Consider the following 21,955-nt stretch of genomic DNA (forward strand, 5'->3'; position numbering starts at 1 on the left):
AGCTTCAAACAAGTCCACCATACATGGAAGTAAGAGCCGTCTGTCTCCTGACACTTCCAGCATGCTCCTTGTTTTCCTTTAGGGTTGTTCATCTTCTGAATTGACTGGGGAAAGCACTGGCAAACCACCCCGCAAAACAAAGTCTGCCTTGGAAACGTCAGGATGTGACGTCACCCCATGGGTCAGGAATGACCCATGCTTGCACAGGGACCTTTACCTTTTACCATCTATAAAACGTTTTGTACCAATTTTCTTTGACTTCTTGACTGGCAGTGAATTTCAAGTCTGTTGTACATAGTTTCTCCCAGGTTTCCATTGATACCATTTCTCCAAAGTTCTGCATCCATTTAATCATGTTTGTTTTAACTTGCTCCATTTCTGCATTATATCTTAACAATAATTTGTAAATCTTTCGTAGTAAATGTTTGTTATTCTTCGTTATTATAGTTTCAAATTCAGTTAGTGCTCTCATCGTACCCATTTTTAAGCAGTCTTCTTTGAGCCTGGACCTCGGTTGAAGATACGTTAGCCATTGTATTTGCTAGCAAACTTATTATTCCCATGGGGTGGGGGGGCAAGTCTATCAGAGAAGATTTCTTTTCTGAGCATTTCTAGACTCTTGATCTCTCCATCTTTATCAACCATGTCCTGATACGTGAAAAGCAGATCATTCTTCTGTGCAAGATCTTCATGGTATGCTTCAAGTGGTGACATAATGGGAGGGGGCGAAGGACTGATTCTTTTTTTATAGCTGTCCCATATTTTTAGTAAAGTTGGTTTTATAATGCAATCTTCAGATGCTTGCTTCAAGGTCTTCAGTGTTTTGTGTACCTTTGGATTGCAGTCTCCATGGTTTTGCAACAGTTGTTGCTTGCTCTAAAACACTGAATTGGCTTTGAAAGTGCCGTCAAATCACAGCTGACTTATGGTGACTCTATAGGGTTTTCAAGGCAAGAGACATTCAGAGGGGTTTACTATTGCCTGCTTCAATTTTTTTAAAAAAATCTTTAACACCCAGTCTGTATCAGTCATTAAAAACAAACAAACGAACAAACATTGGAAGTATTATTGCGCAGACTTCTTTAATAGAGTTGCCAGCTCTGGGTTGGGAAATACCTAGAGATTTTGGGAGTGGAGCCCGGGGAGGGCAGCATTTGGGGAGGGATCTCAGCAGGGTATAATGCCATAGAGTCTGCCCTCCAAAGCTGCTCTTGGCTCCATGGGAACTGATCTCTGTAGTTTGGAGATCAATTGTAATAGCGGGAGATCTCCAGGTGACACCTGGAGGTTGGCTATCCTATACATTAAACATCTCCTTTTGGTGCTTAATTAACCACATGTAACAAAACAATAGAAATGGCAAGAAATGGTGGCTGAAAATTCCCTAGCTATATATAGCATATGAAACTAAACTTTGAATTATGATTGTATGTATGCTCCAAGAAAAACAAATTAGTTTGGTCTTCAAAGAATCTGTAGGCATACTTTCAAGCTCAGGCATGCTCAGTTGACTTTGGCCTTTCTTCTTTGAAAAGGAGACCATCAAAAGACATCACAGTTCTTCCATTTTAAAAGTAATTTGCCATGTGACATGGAGGGCTCTTGGTTGAGAAATACAAGGTATGATTCTGCATGGAACTAGTGCCCAGGCCCGACTAGGGAAAACTATCCCATCCCAATGAGCAAGACATGAAATGCATTGTAGTTTCCCACTGGGTTGCCAGTTCCTCCGTAATCAGACATGCACATCTCCTGAGCATTTCAATAATGCTCTAAGTATAAAATGATGGCTGAAGTGCATCTTTTTAATAATTACACAGGCTGTGTTTTCGGTCTGTGCTAATAAATTTTTCAGCAGCTTAAATTCCACATTTTAATATTAGAAATCCACTTTAATTATAAGTAATCCTTCGTGCCACGTGTCAGTCAGCTGTATTTGCATTTATGCTCCTCTGTGAGGCTGCAATATAATTTTCTGTTTATTGTCAGGAGGAGTGTGCTTCTGGAGTAAATCTACAATTTCGTGCAGGTCGGCATGGCAGACAGCCAAGGATTTAATTTATCTTTGCCTGATCTTACTCCTGCATACACAAAGAGAGGCTGGCAATGTGAATAACAAACATTCCATTGGCTAGGCTGTCATGGAGAACTCCACAAATATCACCTGTTTACTGCGATTGTCATTCTTTATATCAGCTTTTCGAGAAATAAAACTCATCACAGAAGCTGCTACCTGGTGTTTTTTTCCATTGTATTTGCTAGCAAAATTATTATTCCCATGGGGTGGGGGCAAGTCTATCAGAGAAGATTCAAAGACTACCAAGCCCTTGATTCAAAGGCTACAGAGCCTGCGGAGAACAAAATAACTACTTTCCCTTGGGTTTTCTGTCTGTGCTGATTAATTGTTTTGCATTTGAGGCTATTATATTGGTAAAATATTTGCATTATGCTTCATGGAGTATCTGCTCATAAGCAAATTCACCCTGTGTTGCCACTGTTTGAGTCTGCCTTGTCTTTGAAACATTGCTGTGGTTGGTATTTTTCTCCTTTACTGTTTGCTCCATCTCTTTCTGCCATGTGCGGTAATTGGTCTAATGAAAGGCAGAAATGAGAATTTATTATACCTTGGGCAATACTTTAAAACAAACTTTTATATGCTAGAGCAGCATTTTCCATCTATGCGCAGCTGTACATTTTGACATTCCCTTTAAATACTAAATCTGGCTTTATTAAAAGTTAAATCATGTAGCCGTGGGTTTTGTGTATGTAGTGGTGGCTGTTGGTGCTGTTTCTTAGGTAAATGAAGACTTGAGATGTATATAAATATTTCCTTTCCATGAAACTTCACAGGATGCACAGTTAAGATAGGGTCTACAGCAGATGTGCAGATCTGGGCTGCCAGTTCTGCATATTTTACAAACAGTATGTTAATTATGCGAATCAAGACCATCAATTGTTTGTTTTCAACTTTTCCTTTTTTGCTGCAGGAAAGAAACAGCAGAAGCTGCAGAACAAGTTCCGTACCTGACCTTGCTCATGCAATAATAAAGTGGATTGTCTTATCCATCCTTCTTGCCTTTGAGAGCCAGCATGGTGTAGTGGTTAGGAGCGGTGGACTCTAATATGGAGAACCGTGTTCGATTCCCCACTCCTACACATGAGCAGCAGACTCTAATCTGGTGAACCGGGTTTGTTTCCCCACTCCTCCACATAAAGCCTGCTGGGTGACCTTGGGCTAGACACAGTTCTCTCCAAACTCTCAGCCCCACCGACCTCACAAGGTGTCTGTTGTGGGGAAGGGAAGAGAAGGCAATTGTAAGCCACTTGGAGACTCCTTAAAAAGATAAAGGTCCCCTGTGCAAGCACCGGGGCATTCCTGACCCATGGGGTGACGTCACATCCCGACATTTACTAGGCAGACTTTGTTTACAGGGTGGTTTGCCAGTGCCTTCTCCAGTCCTCTTCCCTTTACCCCCAGCAAGCTGAGTACTAATTTTACCGACCTTGGAAAAATGGAAGACTGAGTCAATCTTGAGCTGGCTACCTGAAACCAACTTCCATCGGGATTGAACTCAGGTCATGAGCAGAGCTTGGACTGCAGTACTGCAGCTTACCACTCTGCGCCACTCTGCCTCGTGAGACTCCTTAAAGGTAGAGAAAAGTGGGGTATAAAAACCAACTCTTCTTCATCTTCTTCCTTTCAGCAAAGAACAGGTTATTAATACTGGGGGACTTCAACATCCATGTTGATGCTGCTTATTCCTTGCAGGCTTTGGACCTGGTGTCATCCATGGCGACACTGGGGTTCTCCCAATTTGTTTCGGGTCCTACACATCAAGCAGGCCACATGCTGGATTTGACCTTAGGGTTAGGGATAGATGTGGGTCTGATTTCAGCTGAAGAAGTGCCGTGGTCATACCATTTTGCCCTGAAGGCCCAGATTGACTTTCCACCTCCACCCTGTTTGGGTGATGAGCAGATTTATGCTCGTCCGTGGAGGCTGATGGGTCCTATTGGATTCCAGAATGCCCTGCGGGATCCTATTCCCTCTGGTGACTCATTGGGTGCACTGGTGGAGGATTAGCATTGCTGACTTTTCGAAGCCATCACAAATCGCACCCTGACTCCTTCTTTGTCCCCATCAAAACTGAGCTCCTTGGTACATCATGGAGCTCCGGAATAAGAAACAGGAACTTAGATGGCTAGAGGGAGTTTGGCAGCGAGCTCGCAACAAAGCTACAAGAACATCTGATGGCGTGTGAGGTGGCTGTGAAAGCTGCTAAGGACTACTATGCAGCCTTTGTTGTGTCTGCTAGCTCTCGCCCGGCACAATTGTTTAGAGTAATTAGATTGTTAATGCCCCTCTTGGGAGGACAGTCAAATTTAGGTACAAATTCGGTCCATAGCTGTGAGGCTTTTTTGAGCTATTTTGCAGATAAAAACCTGTCTCTCTGCCATGACCGCCCTGCCAATCTTGATACAGTTAATGAGCTAGAGGCCCCTCGCCCGTCTTCTGGTCCAGCTTTGGACCAATTCAGTCAGTTCTCCCAAGCTGATGTTGACAGGATCTTCATGGCTGTGAGGCCCACCACATGCCTCCTGGACCCATGCACATCTTGGCTGGTCAAGGCCAGTTGGGATGCAGTGCGGCCCTGAGTGAGATCATTAACCTGTCCTTTGGGATGGGGGCCTTCCCAGGGTGTTTGAAGGAGGCAGTAGTGCCTCCGCTCTTGAAAAAAGCAACTTTAAATCCGAGAGATCTTTCCAGCTACCACCCAGTGTCAAATCTATCTTACCTGAGTAAAGTAGTTGAGAACACAGTGACTGAACAATTTCAGGTATTCTAGGATGAAAATTTGGACCCATTCAGGCCAGGCTTCTGCCCTGGCCATGGGATAAAGACGGCTCTGGTTACTCTCACAGACGATCTCTGCTGACAGCTGGATTGATGTGGGTCAGGGCTGCTGATACTATTAAACCTTTCAGCAGCTTTCAACACAGTCTTTTACGAACTTTTAGACAGCTTCCTTGCTGACATTAAAGTTCAGGGCTTAGCCATTCAATGGCTTCACTCTTTTTTCCAGGGTCAGGGACTGAGGGTGGCGCTTGGGGAAGAGGTATCGCAGTGGCACCCATCGGTGTGTGGGGTGTCGCAGGGAGCGATCCTCTCCCCTATGTTATTTAACATCTATATGCAACCCCTCACACAGCTTGTCTGGAGTTTTGGGCTGGGTTGTCACCAGTACACTGATTACACCCGGCTTTATCTGTTGATGGATGATCATCCAGACTCCACCTAGGATACACTGGCCAGGTGCTTGGATGCTGTGACTGGGTGGTTGAGAAAGAGCTAGCTGAAATTGAATCCATGGAAAAGGAGGTCCTATGGCTTGGCCGGGACGGTCCTGGGGTAGGGTGCAGTTAACACCTGCGCCTGCTGTCAGGTGCCTGGGTGTGATTCTTGATGCCTCCTTACCAATGGAGACTCAGGTCACAGCCATGGCCAGGGCAGCCTTTTTTCATCTCCGCCAGGCCTGGCAGCTGGTGCCCTACCACTCTCACCTTGACTTAGCCATAGTGATTCATGTGATGGTCACCACTAGACTAGATTATTGTAACTCACTCTAGGTAGGGCTGCCCTTGAAACTGACCTGGAAACTCCAGCTGGTACAAAATGCTGCAGCGAGGATTCTTACTGGGCCCCCACTGTGGGCCCATATTCAGCCAGTGGTCCATTAACTGCACTGGCTCCAGGTGGAGCACCAGATCAGGTTCAAGGTGCTGGTTTTAACCTTTAAAGCCTTACATGGTCTGAAACCTTCGTACCTGCGGGATGCCTCTCCTGATACGCCCCTCAGAGAGTGTTACGATCTGCGAACAGTAATTTACTGGTGGTCCCCGGCCCTAAGACTGTCCGGCCGTCCTCAACTAGAGCCAGGGCTTTTTCGGCTTTGGCTTTGCCCAGGTGGAATTCTCTTTCTAACAAGACCAGGACCCTGTGGGACCTCAGAGAATTCTGCAGGGCCTGCAAAACAGAGATATTCTGCCAGTCCTATAGTTGCAATAATAGGTAGAATAATAAGGAGTATAGGTACCAAATATACTGAAGGTAAATAACAAAATAGTAGTACATACAATAAAATATATATGCATATATATTCAAAACATAAATCACTATTGATTTATACAGTATAAAGGTTTTCAATGTCTAACACAGTTTGTTAATATAGATACAATGTATATATTTCTTTAAATCTATCAAACATCTTTTTGTTAGCTATACAAAAGAAAATGCAAAATACAAAGTAAAACCTAACAGTATACAAATTCAAAATGATATATTCTCTTATCAGCTAGAAATTTCTAATCAAATTGAAATCTTATTCGCTAAATTCATAAGGTAATTAATTCATCAGTTAGAGTTCAGAAGGTCAAATTGCTATATTTTCTTTTCCAGCTTAAAGTCTGTATTATTCATAATAATCTATTATAAGGTTGAAGTCTGTGTCTGTTGTTAATTTCAGGTAGTGAATCGCCAGGTAAAGTCAACTTCAGGTAGTGAGATCATCAGGTAATCATCAGATAATTGCCCTATTAACACACCCTACTATGTTTTGAATAAGGTAAAAAACCTTTTACCATTCCATTTATACAAATTAAAAATACTCATAGAACATATGTACTTAAAACATATTTTATTAGGCATAGATTGTAATTCACTGATGAAGTAATCCAATGAAGCAGGTGCATCCAGGGAACTTGTCTTTAGCTGATGATCTCACTACCTGAAGTTGACTTTACCTGGTGATTTCACTACCTGAAATGATCACCTGACACAGACTTCAACCTTATAATAGATTGTTAAGAATAATATAGATTTTAAGCTGGAAAAGAAAATATAGCAATTTGACCTTCTGAACTCTACCTGATTAATTTCGTCCTTTGCGGGCTCTGGGGGTGGTTTTTAAAAGATAGAGCTAAATTTCCAATATAGTTGCAGGTTAGCCTCCTTACAGGAACCCACAAGTTTGGTGATGATTGGGTTAGGGGTCCAATTTTATGGGCCCCCAAAGAGGGTGCTGCTATCCATCCTCCATTGGAAACAATAGAGGAAAAATTGGGGGCATATAAAATTGGACCTCCTGACCCAAGCTTCACCAGACTTGGGGGTTTTTGTAAGGAGAGGCACCAGCAGCTATGCTGCAAATTTGGTGCCTCTACCTGAACAAACTAGGACTGTCGATTCGGCTCCATCTGACATGAAAAACAGCTGAATTTTCCCAGATTTGGCTGTTTCCAGTAGGTTTGGATGGAACCGAACTGAAAAAAGGCGGGAAAATAACTTGCCGAATTCGGCGAGTTCGGGGGAATGCCGAATTTATTCGGATAAATTCAGTGTTCCTGAATCACCATTTCCCCGCCTTTCTAAACAACACAAAAAAAGAGCTCAGCAGGAAGTCCTGGGAGGCGGCCGGGTGGACCTTTAAAAAGATCCGTGCTACTAAGCCAGGCAGCGTGGGTCTTTTTGAAGATCTACCCGGCTGCCTCCCTCCTCCCCCCCCCAATCTCCCGGAAGATCCTGGCACTGGCAGGGGCCAGGATCGCCTTCCCTTCCCCCCAATCTCCCCCCCCCCCCATTCTCCCAGGCGATCCTGGCACCAGCAGGGGCAGGATCGCCTTCCCTTCCCCCTAACCTCCCCCCCAATCTCCCGGGTGAATCTGGCACTGGTGGGGGCCAGGATCCCCTTCCTTTCCCCCCAATCTCCCCCCAATTTCCCGAGCGATCCTGGCGCCTGCGAGGGCCAGGATCGCCTTCCCTTCCCCCCCAATCTCCAGGGCATGCTCCTCTGATCCAGGAGAGAATAGCTATGCCTCATGACTAGTATCCATTTTGACTACCAGCCATGGATAGCTCCGTCCTCCATAAGAACATAAGGAAAGCTGTGCTGGATCAGACCAAGGTCCATCATGTCCAGCAGTCTGTTCAGAGGCCAACCAGGTGCCTCTAGGAAGTCCGCAAACAAGACGACTGCAGCAGCATTATCCTGCCTGTTTTCCACAGCACCTAATATATTCAACATGCTCCTCTGATCCTGGAGAGAATAGGTATGCATCATGACTAGTATCCATTTTTACTAGTAGACATGAATATTCCTCTCCTCCATGAACATGTCCACTCCCCTCTTAAAGCCTTCCAAGTTGGCAGCCATCACCACATCCTGGGGCAGGGAGTTCCACAATTTAACTGTGCATTGTGTGAAGAAATACTTCCTTTTATCATTTTGAATCTTTCAGCCTCCAGCTTCAGCAGATGACCCCACGTCCTAGTTATTATGAGAGAGGGAGAAAAGCTTCTCCCTGTCCACTCTCCCTGCACCATGCACAATTTTATAGACCTCTATCCAGCTGGTGCTGGCTGCTGTGAGTGCTCCTCTTGGGATCGTGAGCTGACCTGCCTGCTGGAATTGGATCTACCTAACTGATTATAATTCCCTGACTCTGCCTGCCTGCTCCCTGGTGGTCCCGGATGTGGAAGAGAAGACATCCACAGTTTGACCCTATCATTTTACTTAATTTGGGGCTTTTCTTTTAACTTGGGGGGGGGGGAGCAGATTCTGCTGTATTTATTTGGGGCAAGCTCCAGGCTTCTGTCTGGGTCTCTTTATTTTAAATTTGGTGTTTGGTTTGTTGCTCTGTGTGTGCGGGCTGTGATTTCTGGCCTGTACTGCTGTTCCCAAATTTGGCTTTCTAATTCCTGCTGTGGCCTGGAGTTGGCATAGGCTTTTACTGACTGAGTCTCTGTTAAGCTTGGCCTGGTTTGAAGCTCTTTATTTTAAATTTGGTGTTTGGGTTGTTGCTCTCTGTGCGTGGGCTGTGATTTCTGGCCTGTTCTGGTTCGGGGGGGGGGGGTGTAGATTACCTGTTCTGGTTGGGGTGGGCTTGCCTTTGTGGGAGTGTTATTCCTGCTGTTTTTTGAGGTTGGCAACTTTGGCTGGAGTTAAGTGGGTCAGTGTGAGTCTCTGCCTGCGAAAGGGGGATCCAGTGTACTTTGGTTGAAGTTAGCTTGGGTTCCTAGAGTGTTACGTCGCCTCACCTGTGTGATTCCTGCTTGCGGGGGGGGGGTTCAACCCATCTGCCTCATGGCAGTGATTCCCTGGTGTGAAATCAGGCTTCAGATGGGGGGGGGGGCTTCTGCTGTGGTTGTCTTGTCTTAGGATTAGGGTAAGGTTTTTTTGTAGTTGGTTGTGTTAAGGGTTTTTGTTAACAGTCTAGCGTTATCAGTGACAGTGTGGTTGTGCATGTTGTCGATCTGCTTCTAGGTAGCTGTCTTGTTTGTGATGTTGGTGATTAACTTTGTGTAAGGGTGCACTAGTTATTAGGTAGGGTAGAAGAAAATGGCCTAAGTTAGTTTTAGGCAATGGTGTTCCCCCCCCTCGCCTCTGGGGGGGGGCATTTTTTGAGGTGGGAGTCCCAAACATTCAGGGTAGCTTGGGGGGACCCTCCTTGCAAGAAACCCTGAGTTTGGTGAGGATTGGGTCAGGGGGTCTGGAGTTATGGGGTCTGGAAGGGGGCAAGCCCCCTTCTCCATTAAAACCAATGCAAAAGATTTTACATTGGTTTTTATGGAGAAGGGGGCTTGCCCCCTTCCAGCCCCCCCTGACTTAATCCTCACCAAACATGGGGGTTCTTGCAAGGAGGGTCCCTTCAAGCCACCCTGAAAGTTTGGGACCTCTACCTCAAAAAATGCCCCCCCCCAGAGCCATGGGCAAAAACCTCCCTATGGCTTTCTGTGCTGGGAGAGTTCTGATTAAGTGATTTCCTTATTCACGGTTAACAGACGCCTGCAGTGTTAACCCCAAATAGGAAATAGGTTAATGAGAATACTCTCAGCACAGAAAGCCATAGGGAGGTTTTTCCCCATGGCTCTGAGGGGCATTTTTTTGAGGTAGAGGTCCCAAACTTTCCGGGTAGCTTGGGGGGACCCTCCTTGCAAGAACCCCCAGGTTTGGTGAGAATTGGATCAGGGGGTCCGGAGTTATGGGATCTGGAAGGGTCCCCCCCATCCGCCCATAGGGATGAATAGAAGCTGACTTCCATTCATCCCTATGGGTGGATGGGGGGGACCCCTTCCAGACCCCATGATGCCAGACCCCCTGACCCAATCCTAACCAAAGTTGTGGGTTCTTGCAAGGAGGGTCCCCCCAAGCTACCCTGAAAGTTTGGGACCCCCACCTCAAAAATGTCCCCCCCCCAAAGCCACGGAAAGCCCCGAAAGGGCTTTAAATGGACGAATTTGTCCAGGCATGCCTAACTTCCCGCCAAATTTGGCATGCCCGAACGGGGGGTTCAGAATTCGGTCGAATCCGACCCAAATCGGGGCAGATTCGACTGAATCCGAACTGAGCCGAATTTTTTTTCCAACAGCCCTAGAACAAACACCTCCCCGACCCCTGCAAAGTTTCCCCATTAACTAATATAGGAGCCATTCCCTTTAACTTTTACTCTTCACTGTTATGGGTATTTTAGTTATATTAGCAGCACAGTTTTAGTTTCTTTTCAAGAATTTGTAATATGAGTATGTTAGTAATGTTATATTTCCATTCTCTTTTATTGTTATATTCTCACATTCTCTTAATAAATTCTCTTTAAAAAAAGGGAAGTGGATGACCATTATGAGAACTACAAGGAGGCATTTCTGAGCTTAAGTTCAAATGCCATTCCCACCCCACTGCCGCAGTAGTCTTAAGTAAATCTTTACTCTGCTTCAGTTGCATTGCTTTAACATAGGAAAAACAGGGATTACAGCATGAGGATATTGTGGCAGTGAAAGAATTAATGATGGTGAAGCATAATACAATTACTTAGAGTGGTTAAAACAAAAACAGATTGTGAAGAGCTCCAAAAGGATCTTTCCAAACTAGAGGAATGGACATTAAAATGGCAAATGAGATTCAATGTGAGCAAGTCTAAGGTGATGCATATTGGCCAAAAACCCCAACTTCACATATACACTGATGGGATCTGTGCTGGGAGCGACAGACCAAGAAAGGGATTATGAGGCGGTAGCGGATAGCTCAATGAAGATGTCAACCCAGTGTGCGGCTGCTGTGAAAAAGGCAAATTCCATGCTGGCCATAATTAGAAAAAAAGAAGAAGAGAGAATAAAACTGCTGCTATCATGCCACCCTTGTACAAATCTATGGTGAGACCACAATTAGAATACTGTGTACAGTTGTGGTCACCACATCTGAAAAAGGATATTGCAGAGCTTGAGAAGGTGCAGAAAAGAGCAATGAAAATTATCAGTGGGCTAGAGCAACTGCCCTATGAGGAGCAGTTAAAACAATTACGGCTGTTCAGCTTAGAAACAAGGTGGTTAAGGGGAGATATGATAGAGGTCTATAAAATTATGCATGGTGTGGGCTCATCTGCTGAATCTTGAGGGTGAGAGATTCAAAATAGAAAAAAGGATGTATTTCTTCACACAGTATCTAGTTAAATTGTGGAACTCCCTGCCCCAGGATGTGGTGATGGCTGCCAACTTGAAAGGCTTTAAGTGGGAAGTGGACATGTTCATGGAGGATAGAGCTATCCATAGCTACTAGTTAAAATGAATACTAGTCATGATGCATATCTCTTCTCTCCAGTAACAGAGGAGCATGCCTGTTAAATTAGGTGCCATGGAACACAGGCAGGATGGTGCTGCAGATGTTTGTTGGCTTCCTAAAGGCCCCTGGCTTCCTAGAGGCTATGTGAACAGACTACTGGACTTGATGGGCCTTGGTCTGATCCAGCATGGCCTTTCTTATGTTCTTATAATATAAATTATTTGGAAAATGTACATCTTACAGATACCAATTGGACATGCATTGTAGCACAAACCAGATTTGTAGATCTTCTTACTGTACACCAGAGAAAGTCACAGGAAAACCAGCACTGGAAAAATGCAGTTAGTTAATATATTCAGTGCAGTCCTAAACAGAGTTACACCCTTTTAAGCCTACTGACTTCAGTAAACTTAGAAGGGTCTAACTCTTTTAAGGATTGTACTGTTAGTGTTTTCTGTGTAGATTAAGAATACATGATAAAAATAAATCAAGGTGCAAAGAACAGCAATTTCAAACACAAAACCAAACCCTACATTAATATGCAACCAAAGTTCATATACAGGTTGAAAAACAAACTTGCTTGCTTCTGTGAACTAGTATCTGTCATTGAAACTTGACAGTGGATAATTGCCAAATATCCTTTGCACAAATAAAAAAATGCATGCACAAACAAACGAAGAATAAGAGTTAGTTTTTATATGCCAACTTTCTCTACCACTTCAGGAAGAATCAAACCGGCTTACAATCACCTTCCCCTCCCCTCCCCACAACAGACACCCTGTGAGGTAGGTGAGGCTGAGAGAGAGTGACTTGCCCAAGGTCACCCAGCTGGCTTCGGGTTTAGGAGTGGGGAAACAAATCCAGTTCACCAGATTAGGCTCCGCTGCTCATGTGGAGGAGTGGGGAATCAAACCTGGTCTCCAGCTCAGAGTCCAGATCTCCAAACCACCGCTCTTAACCACTTCACCACGCTGAAACCTGAGGAACACGTTTTCTACCTTTACATGACATAAAACTAGAGAATCATGCAATTGTTAGAGACAATGAGTCCAGTCCAACTCTTCACCCAAAAACTGACCTATCCATCCACCCTTTTCTGCTTGTTTGCTCCAGATCACTCTCTGGAATCCATAAAACCATGTGATATGTAGTTCAGAAAGACATCTGAAAAACAAATAGCTACACGTGACTATGGTTCTAAAGATGGAGTGGAAACAGGTCTAGCTGACAATTAATTGTAGGGGTGTTTACATCTGAGAGTATAATTCAGCCACATTTCACTACTAAGGCTCCAGCCTTTGAAACATGTAAATGATTTATTTAAAAAGAGCATGCTTCAGAGCATGTGTAGATTCACTTTACTAATGGTAATCAGATCTAGCCAAATTGGAGGTTGCACCAGTCACTCAACGTTATCACTTTACAGCTTTCAATATGCAACAAAAAAGGTCTTCTGTGTCTTTGTGTGTATAGACAATAATGTCTGAAAGTGTGCTGTGCAAAAGCAAAATAAGTTACATGCTAGTTGTTTTGATAAAAATTTTAAAATGAGCCAAGCGAACACTCTCCTCACTCCTTCCACAGCCAAGTGTCCAAACAGAGGCTGTGAAATAACAAAGGAAACAAATTATCTAAGTGTGCACAGAGTACATTTACATCACTACATTACTAAAACCTTTGAGGACCTGCTTTTTATAATTTATAATTTTATTTAACTTATAGAGGACCTGCTTTTTGAAGTCATGACTACAATAGATGACAGTAAGTGGCACCTTGTGCTGCTCCATGTGGAATTTTGACCAATTCATTGTTAACAGACTCTCCTCCTCCAAAAACTTTGCTATGGATAAACAAGGCAATACAAAGCATGTTTGTGTTTCCTCGGGCAATATATGCAAAGGAACAGAATATTAAACTGCTTCCTATGGGATATGCATTTGGATCAGAATAGATCAAAATGTGAGTCAAACATGCCTTATTTGCTAACCTCAGAAGGGTAACTAATCTGAATGAAGTTTCCTCTGACTTTTGAACCTAAACTAAATAGGTCAGTCCTGGCTGTATCCCCCACCCCACCCCGCTAGTGCGACAAGGTCTGCAGATGTAGTCTGCTTTCAGTTTTAATCTTCCTTGCTGTCCTTGTTCTTGTTTCCCCAGGGCTGCAAGAGGAGAATGTAATTCAGAAGATATGTGCTTGACAGGTATGCCGGCCAACCAGAACACTAAGCTCATGTTCATGTCATACAACATCAGCCCTGATTGGTATTTCTTTGCATGGTGTTTCATGGTCATTTTTCTGGCTGTGGGAGTCCTCTCACTCTTTATAATCTGACTCATTGCTTATCTGGGCCATTTGAGTTACTGAACATGAGCTTCAGTTGCAGTGTGCCAGAAGGTGGAGCAGGAATAGAAGCAGAGGGGATTTGGCCTAAGACTAAGTTCCATCTGGCATAGGTCTGGCGCCTTCAGGAAAAGAGGAAATTGTGTTGGGACATATTTTATGGAAGAGTAGCAAATAAATGCATTTAATAAATAATGATTCACACATGCTGGAAAACATTAGTTTTACTTTTTGTAATATGTGAGAATAATTAATTTCACTCCATGAGATGAATTTAGAATTTGTTGCATGAGTGCATGCACTCACACTCACAATCACCCTGTGGTTTCCTTCCCCATCAAACAAGATAGGACATGATACACCCTTTACTGCACACCAAAACCAAATTGAAGAGGGGGCTCCATATAAAATGCAGAGTAATTATCATTCCTATGTCAATCTACTGCCTGGCATATAACAAACAAAGGCAAACAATACTATGTACATATATGTAAAAAGTGTTCTAAATAGGTTTTTTTAAAAAACAAACAAAACACCATAGATACTATATACATCTTCAATGAACATAGTAACCCTCCTATCAGTTTGGTTTTCCTTTTCCTTGTCGGGTTTATTTTTTGGTTAAATTCTATTTTTTCATTTTCTAATTCTTGGACACCCCCTTGTCCCAAGCGCTCCATTCTTAGCAGCCTCACTTGATCTTTCATTCACACCTCCTCAAGATGACATAAATCACCCCGCTGATGAGGGCCAGCGGGAAGGCCACCTAGGCCAGGATGTAAGTGAAGCCGAAGGAGAGGTTCTCTGAAGGGCGATATCACTCTGTGTGTCTCACAGTGAGGATGGCAGTGCCGCTCATCACACACAGGCCAGCAAGGATCTGGAAAATGCCAGTAAGGTAGAACTGTCCACCTTTAGTGGCAGTGAAGAGCTGGCAGAAGAACAGGAACAAAGACAAAACGCTGAAGATGATGGACAGGATCATCAGAGCTTGGACAGACTGCAGCCATTCTTTGCGTCTGCAGGAATCACCCATTTAGAAACTTCTCTCTCCATCACTGAAGGACACTTTAGGTTTACCTCTGCCTGGCATATTAGTGTAGTTCTATGGAAGCTAAGATATGCATGAACACTTTTTGTAAACGAGAGCCTCCTTGTGTCAACCATCTGAATGGGGATGGGTTAGTGTGGTTTCCTTGTTGCTGCTGTGGCTGCCGATATAGTGCAGCACTAACAGGGTTTCCACACAGCTTTCTTTGGCAGTGGCCATTTCCCCTGTTTTGAGCCATAAAGGTTTTTCAGTTTTTTAAAAAATCTGGCTGTTGAATTTTGTTATATTGATATAATATTATAGGTCTCTGTGTACCAGCTTCTTTGAATTTTCAGCTTTCATTTTTTTAAAAAAAATATTTTGTTGCAAAGATGTGCCTTTTCACTTTCATCTCCACAGATTTCCTTCTTTAAAAAGTGGGAATTCAGAGAAACTGGTACAAAATTTTTCATAATATTATATAGTTAAAACAATATTCAACTGCAGATTAAAAAAACACAAAAAGCAACCCTCCTCCATGGCAGGGAAGGAAATCACTTTTGTGGGAACAGTGTCAGAGAAACTGGTGCCATCTGTGCAGGACAGGGAAAATCCAAACTTCTCACCCACACCATAGCCATCCAGTCTTTGCTGAGATCTCTCCCAAAACTTGGTAGAAAAGCAAGTTTGAGAAAGATAGGCAAAAAGCTGGGTAAACTCTAGGAGGTGCACAACTGAACCGTGATGCTGTGGGGAAGCGGGAGGGGGGGGGACACTTCCTAACAGTATTGAGCCCAGGACAAATAACTCATGCGGAAGTGGCTAGGTCTACAGGCAAAGCATAGTCCTGGTAGCACTAGTCCGATTCTGACCCTAGAGGCAAGCCGATCAGAGTACTTTTTGGCTCCCCCCCTTTTGAAGTTTATTCATGACCGACCCTAGGGAAGCCACTGCCAGCTATGTCCTCAGCTCTGATAATCAACTTGGTAACAGTGCACATTCTTTAAATATATAAGCTATCTCAGTTCATTTGTGGAACATGTGTAAAGCTGAAACAAGTTTGTCCCCCACCAAATTCTCCTCAAGGATATATAGGGGGGATTGCTGAATTATCTTCTACTGGATTTTATCACATTTTGGTTCCCCCACCCCTAATAGGATGCTGCTTAGAACAGAACCAGTTTGTTAGTATTCTGTAGATCTTTCACAGGCAGTGTACTTTTTTAATGTATTCAGTCTGGCAGCTAGGGGCAAAACATTTGGGGAAGATCATGGAGTTGATTACTCACAGTCCAAAAAGGGTTCCCCCCCAGTATTCAAGGTCTCTACAGAAATCCAAGAGATAAGAGCCATGTAGTACTAGTGTGGACTGAATGGGATAACTGCAAAATTTGATTACTGAAGTGGAATCCCAAGAAAGAGAACAGAATCCATTAGAATGAAATTGGGGGGAAGGGTTTGTTTATCCCTAAAAATTATCCTGTGTGCATTTTGAGTGCATAACCTGTGAGTATGCAAATCTTAGATAGTTCAATAGCACTTAACATCCAAAGACCTTTTCAGTAATCAACATTTGGTAACTAGTATGATGTACCAATGCAGAATCTGACATGTAGCACTCTGTATTTGACCATATCTGACAGCTGATACCCAGTAGGAGTCATAATCTGACAGTTTCTGACATACAGGAGTCACCAGATGGCAGTCTCTCAGCTGACAGTAGCAGTCATTTTTGTTGATTTTGACAGTAGCAATCATACATACACATCATATCAATCAATATTTGGCAATTTCCCAAAGATAATCTATAACAGAGTTTAAGTTAATTTTATACTAACTTCATTCAACTCATGAAAAGAGATGGATTTTGATTTCAAATTCTCAGATAAGTGTTCAATACTTATGTAAGGCTTCAGCACTAAATTCTGAATTGCATAATCTGAAATTTCATGAGAAATGTAGTTTCAGCTGCATAAGTGCTTGAAGTAGAGTATAAATTAGGTAAATAGAAATTTTAAATAAACATTTTAAGGGTAAATGAACTTGCATGCTTTCTACTCTCCGAATAATAATCACCATGTTCTTATTCCTTTTCGTGCATTCCATCAAGGTTTGCCTTCCATTTTCAGAGCCATCCCTTCCTTAACATGATGATTTACATTCATCTTGTTGCATCTGCATAAAGCTGTATTTTAATTTTTATACCATCCACCTAGTAAAATGCCAAAGAACACCTCTCTTTTGTATTAAGAAATTGCAACAGTAATCCCTGAAATAGTTTACGCAGGAATTTTTATTTTCTTAAATCTTCCAGTGTTAAAGCAACAAGAAAACATTTAGAATGTCCTTTGGTGGAATCTTATTACACTTGCTATAATATGTAAACTGATATTCTTTGATGCCAGCACGTTGCCCATACAGAGAAATCTCTGCACAATTAAATGAAAAGCAAAAGCATAAATAAAGATAAAATAAAACATAACTTCCCCCTTTACCAGATTAGGATTAAAGTACATTAATAAACTGTCTGTTAACACAAATTGGCAATAATACAAAAATCTACGTATTACATTAGTCAAGAAAAATAACTTCATTTGAATACAAAAGGATAAATACACTCTTTTTTGTCCTATAGCCACTCTTGTACAATAGGTGAACACCGTATCAAACTGATGCAGTGCATCTAAGATATACAAGGGTATGACTGGCTTGAGATTTATTGAGGAGGGACACATGTGCATTACTAACATCAGACAAAGAAATCTTCAACCAACAAGGGTTACAGAGTAACGTTCACTAAAGCACAGTTGGAAGGGGATTCGGGGGTTGAAGCAGGCCAATATGGCAGCTTTGAAACTGATTTCCTTATACCCACAAAGCACTGACAGCAAAGAATGCCTCTATTTGGTTGGTCCACACACTGGGAAGAGGTACAGTCGTACACCAGATTGGAGGAGCAAGGTTTCGTGGGGGTATTTTTTGTGTTCCCATCCATGGGGTCCTCAAAGCCTTTTTTGATCCTGTGTAAGAGTCTGCAGCCGGCATCGTGATTAGCAGTAATAGTATTGACAGCTGCTCACTGAACTGGACTCAGAAAATAACAGTCTTGACTCGCTGTGTTGTCCACAATGGATAGATATGGCTTAGTTCTGTTAGGCCTTTCCAGTCTATATATGTGGAGATTTTACTTTCCCCCCTTTTAATTTTTAAAAAAAAGATTTATTAGCAAATGCTTGCTGTTGCTGCTGCTGCTGTTGTAATTTTCCTTTCTTTCCTTTCTTGTGGCACATTCCTTTTAAAGCAGTCTAAAGACGATGCCTCCATAGCTGCATAGCCTAGAATACAAAAAGCTCACTTAATCCTAATAGAGCAACCAGGGGTAATAGAAGTCCCAGTGGTTGTAATGATACTGCCCCATTCTTGGAGCCTTGACTGCAGCTTTGCGAATCCTTTTCACAACTCAGCTTCTCACACAATACTCCAGTGTAGCTGGGAAGGCAGAGGCAGCGTACGTTGTTGTGGCAAGTTCCTCCATTCTGGCAAATCTGAAGTTCATTGTCACACACGTTTGCTACAAAATGGTGTGGGAAAGAAAGAGAAAGGCATACTTAGTATAGTGAAATTGGTTATAGAAGGCCATGATGAAAAACAAATACATTGATTTTCATCTTAAAGAAGCTTTCCACGATCAGTACACTTACAAGTGAGTAACTTCACTGGAATTCTGGTGATTACTCACCAGTAAATGCATTTCAGATTGCAGCAAAGGATTAAGCCACACAGTTCTGACACAACTGCCCATAACATTCCCCATTATAGATGTCACCTTTTCACACTTATATCTTTTTGTATGCCACTGGAAGATGAATACCTTTCCCAAAAAATCTGAACATTAATCAGGCTGCACAACAGAGCAATTGGAAAACAGTTTGTATGTGTAACCAGTTTATAAGAACTGTAAATTTTCAGTTCCACAAATCAACTTTATGTTAAAACTTCCAACTGAGAGGTCAAACTAATCTATCCCAATTTCAGGTCTCCAAGGTTATGAGCATAAACTCTGTTGATTACACTTGTGAAGACATTAGACTGGGACACAGGTACTCTCCAGGAAAAGGCAGGTGCCTATTCTCTTGGGACACACCTATGATTAAAGACAGATGCTAGATATGTAGTCCTGCAAATTGTTCGTGTACGCTGTGTGCAAAAACGAGAAACCAAATCAGACTGAGAACTTTTGCACTTGTGTACTACAGGTTGAGTATCCATTATCCGAAATGCTTGGGACCAGAAGTGTTCCATATTTTGGATCTTTCCATATTTTGGAATATTTGCATATACATAATGAGATATCTTGGGGATGGGACCCAAGTCTAAACACAAAATTCATTTACGTTTTACATATACCTTATACACATAGCCTGAAGGTAATTTTATACAATATTTTAAATAATTTTGTGCATGTGGGGCATTGTGGGGAACCTGCCATTGGTGCAACTGGCCTGCACATGTGCCATTTTATTACCCTTTGCGGGCACTCAAAAAGTTTTGGATTTTGGAGTATTTTGGATATCGGATTTCTGGATAAAGGATTCTCAACCTGTACAGAGCTTGTGAATGTTGGAACAGCATATCTGATCCCTTATGCAAGATATACATTTTGTAAAAAATTATATGGTAGTGTCTTTTTATGACTGAACCATTTTCAAAAGCAAGTGGGCAAATCACATATTAATCAAACACTTCCTGCCTATGGAAAGTTAGAATGCTGCTGAGGAACATTTTAAACTAGTCTTCTTTCTGACATGCTAGCTCTCCACATGCTGGAAAATGCCTGACCTACAGTCTGAAGTGGTGCAGGGAAGGTGGGAGAAAGTTGTAAGCCACTTTGGGTTCCCTTTGTGGAGAAAAGTGGGGTATAAATGAAGCAAATAAATAAACAAACTGATTCCTTATTTGCATAACAGTAGTTTTTCTGGATCACAGCTACAAACCTTAGTGTTGTTCCCAGTTAAACACAAAATAAGATTGAAGCATACTTAATTTGTTGCGGTTTTGCAGAGACAATGTTGTTGGATATCCAGTTGGTTGTAAGCATATGTGGCTAGTCCAGATATAATTCTTCTGATTGGTTACATATGGTTAAGCAATCAGGAGTATTACATCTGACCAGGGCCTCTATATTTTTTAATTACTGTTATTGAACCAGAATTTTTAATGATTGCTTTTATATGAAAAAGATAATTTAGTTGCAGCAAACAGGACAGAACTTGCGCATAACAAAAAGTGCAATGCATAGTTGCTGAAAACAAAATACATGAGCCTTTATACCAAGCAGTCTATGGAAGATGGAATGGCATGGGAAAATCAGCATGCTCCTAGGCCATTCTTAAGCAAGGAAATAACACCATTCTTCTTTCAAATCACCTCTACATTTGATAAAGCACCTGAAAATAGCACACAATGAACTGAGAAGCGTGGAAAGAAAATAAAATAGAACTTATGGCTTGGATCCCATAACATGGCTTTCCTGCTCATGCCCTTCCAATGCAGTCTTTTGTTCCCACTGAAATTGTGCCTCTTGAGGGAATGGACCCTCAGGAACCTCATGGGGTTCCAAGTGGGAACTTACAGTGAGAAGGGGGAATCATCAAAAATCACCCTCCCCCCCTTCTACCAGTGGAAGTTCCTAGTGTTAGGGGGGAAAGGGCACTTAGGATTCATGCCACTGAAAATAATTTAGAATATGTACAAATTACTCTCTCCTAGTCCACAGGTTCAGCATGTGATGTTGAAAGTACTTCTCTGTGTGAATTCACTCTAACCTCCACCTACAAACATACTTTCTTTCCAGTCTAATATTCCTCCTATGTTACAGAGATACTCTAAAACACATTCAATTCTTTAGTGTTCCCATAAACTGCTTCCTTGGTGAGAGGCCCTACTTGAAAAATAGAGCACATGCATTGCTTGCAGAAGATCCCAGGTTCCATCCTCCTAATTGCTAAAGTAAAAAGATGCCACGTAGCAGGTCTAAGAAAGACCGTTGTTAGAGATCTTCAATTGTGGCTGCTAGTTAGAGAAGCTAGTGCTAAATTGGGTGGGACCATGACACAGTAAGGGGCAGCTTCATGTACTCACATGCCATTTTATTCCCTCCATAGGAATCTTCCTTATCAGCAACACTCACCTGTTTAAGTTTCTAGGGCCTAGGCTCTCATCTATTGCCATGTGCCTAACTATCCCTAAATTTAATCCCCAATTTTCTTCTTTTAATATGACAGTCATATCAGTGCTGGCCCCCAAAAAGATGCCCAGCTCCAAAAGGGAGATAAAAAGCAATTAGGAGTAGGTGAGAAAAAAGGGCTGCTCCTAAACATTGTCAGTGTCTACTTAGAAACTTATATGATGGGATGTAAGCAGTTCTTTATTAAAGGAAACCAAGCCAGTTTGCACATTGGTAGTTAAATTAACTTGGTTAGCAGTCTGATAGCTGGGACTGAGAAGTCATTACAGATGGTATACAGATGATTAATTGTTCCTAAAAGGTTCTGCTGAGGATACTCTGGTTCAGGGGTGAGCAACCTTTTATAATTAAAGAGCCAACTTTGTAAACATGCATAGCAATAGATGAACAAAGAGCCAGAATATGAACGTCTATTGGCAAAACTTTGGCAAGTACTTTATTGGGAACTTGCACACACAAAATCTCACAATAAGTAAATAAATATACTTGGGAGCACCCTGTGTGATTGTTTTTAGTGCACTGGCATAAATTGGCACATGGCTGACACCTGGATCACTGGCAAGTTTTCTCTATAATTTCTCTCTCTGTAAAACATCTCTAAGAATACTAGTCTCTTAAAATCTTTGCTTGAGAGTCCATTCCCATACTGGTTATTCCAGCATCCCACCAACCCCTCCAGTATAGGCAAAGGTAGTCCCTTGTGCAAGCATGGGGTGTCGTCATAGGCG

At 42.4% G+C, this 21,955-nt stretch overlaps 1 protein-coding gene across 4 annotated transcripts in view; it reads right to left on the minus strand.

The window, feature by feature from the left end:
• Positions 1–17,255: 17,255 nt before the first annotated feature.
• The window catches only part of NTNG1 (netrin G1), a 335,884-nt gene continuing 331,184 nt past the window's right edge, over positions 17,256–21,955 (minus strand). For all 4 annotated transcript variants that reach the window (XM_056844256.1, XM_056844253.1, XM_056844255.1 and 1 more), the window contains one exon: positions 17,256–18,551. In XM_056844256.1, coding sequence (XP_056700234.1) covers positions 18,316–18,551 — 236 coding nt within the window. In that variant the 3' untranslated portion in view covers positions 17,256–18,315. The remainder of the gene's footprint in view (positions 18,552–21,955) is intronic.

This window comes from Euleptes europaea, chromosome 2 (genome assembly GCF_029931775.1).
Source record: "Euleptes europaea isolate rEulEur1 chromosome 2, rEulEur1.hap1, whole genome shotgun sequence".
Classification (NCBI taxonomy): Eukaryota; Metazoa; Chordata; class Lepidosauria; order Squamata; family Sphaerodactylidae; genus Euleptes; species Euleptes europaea.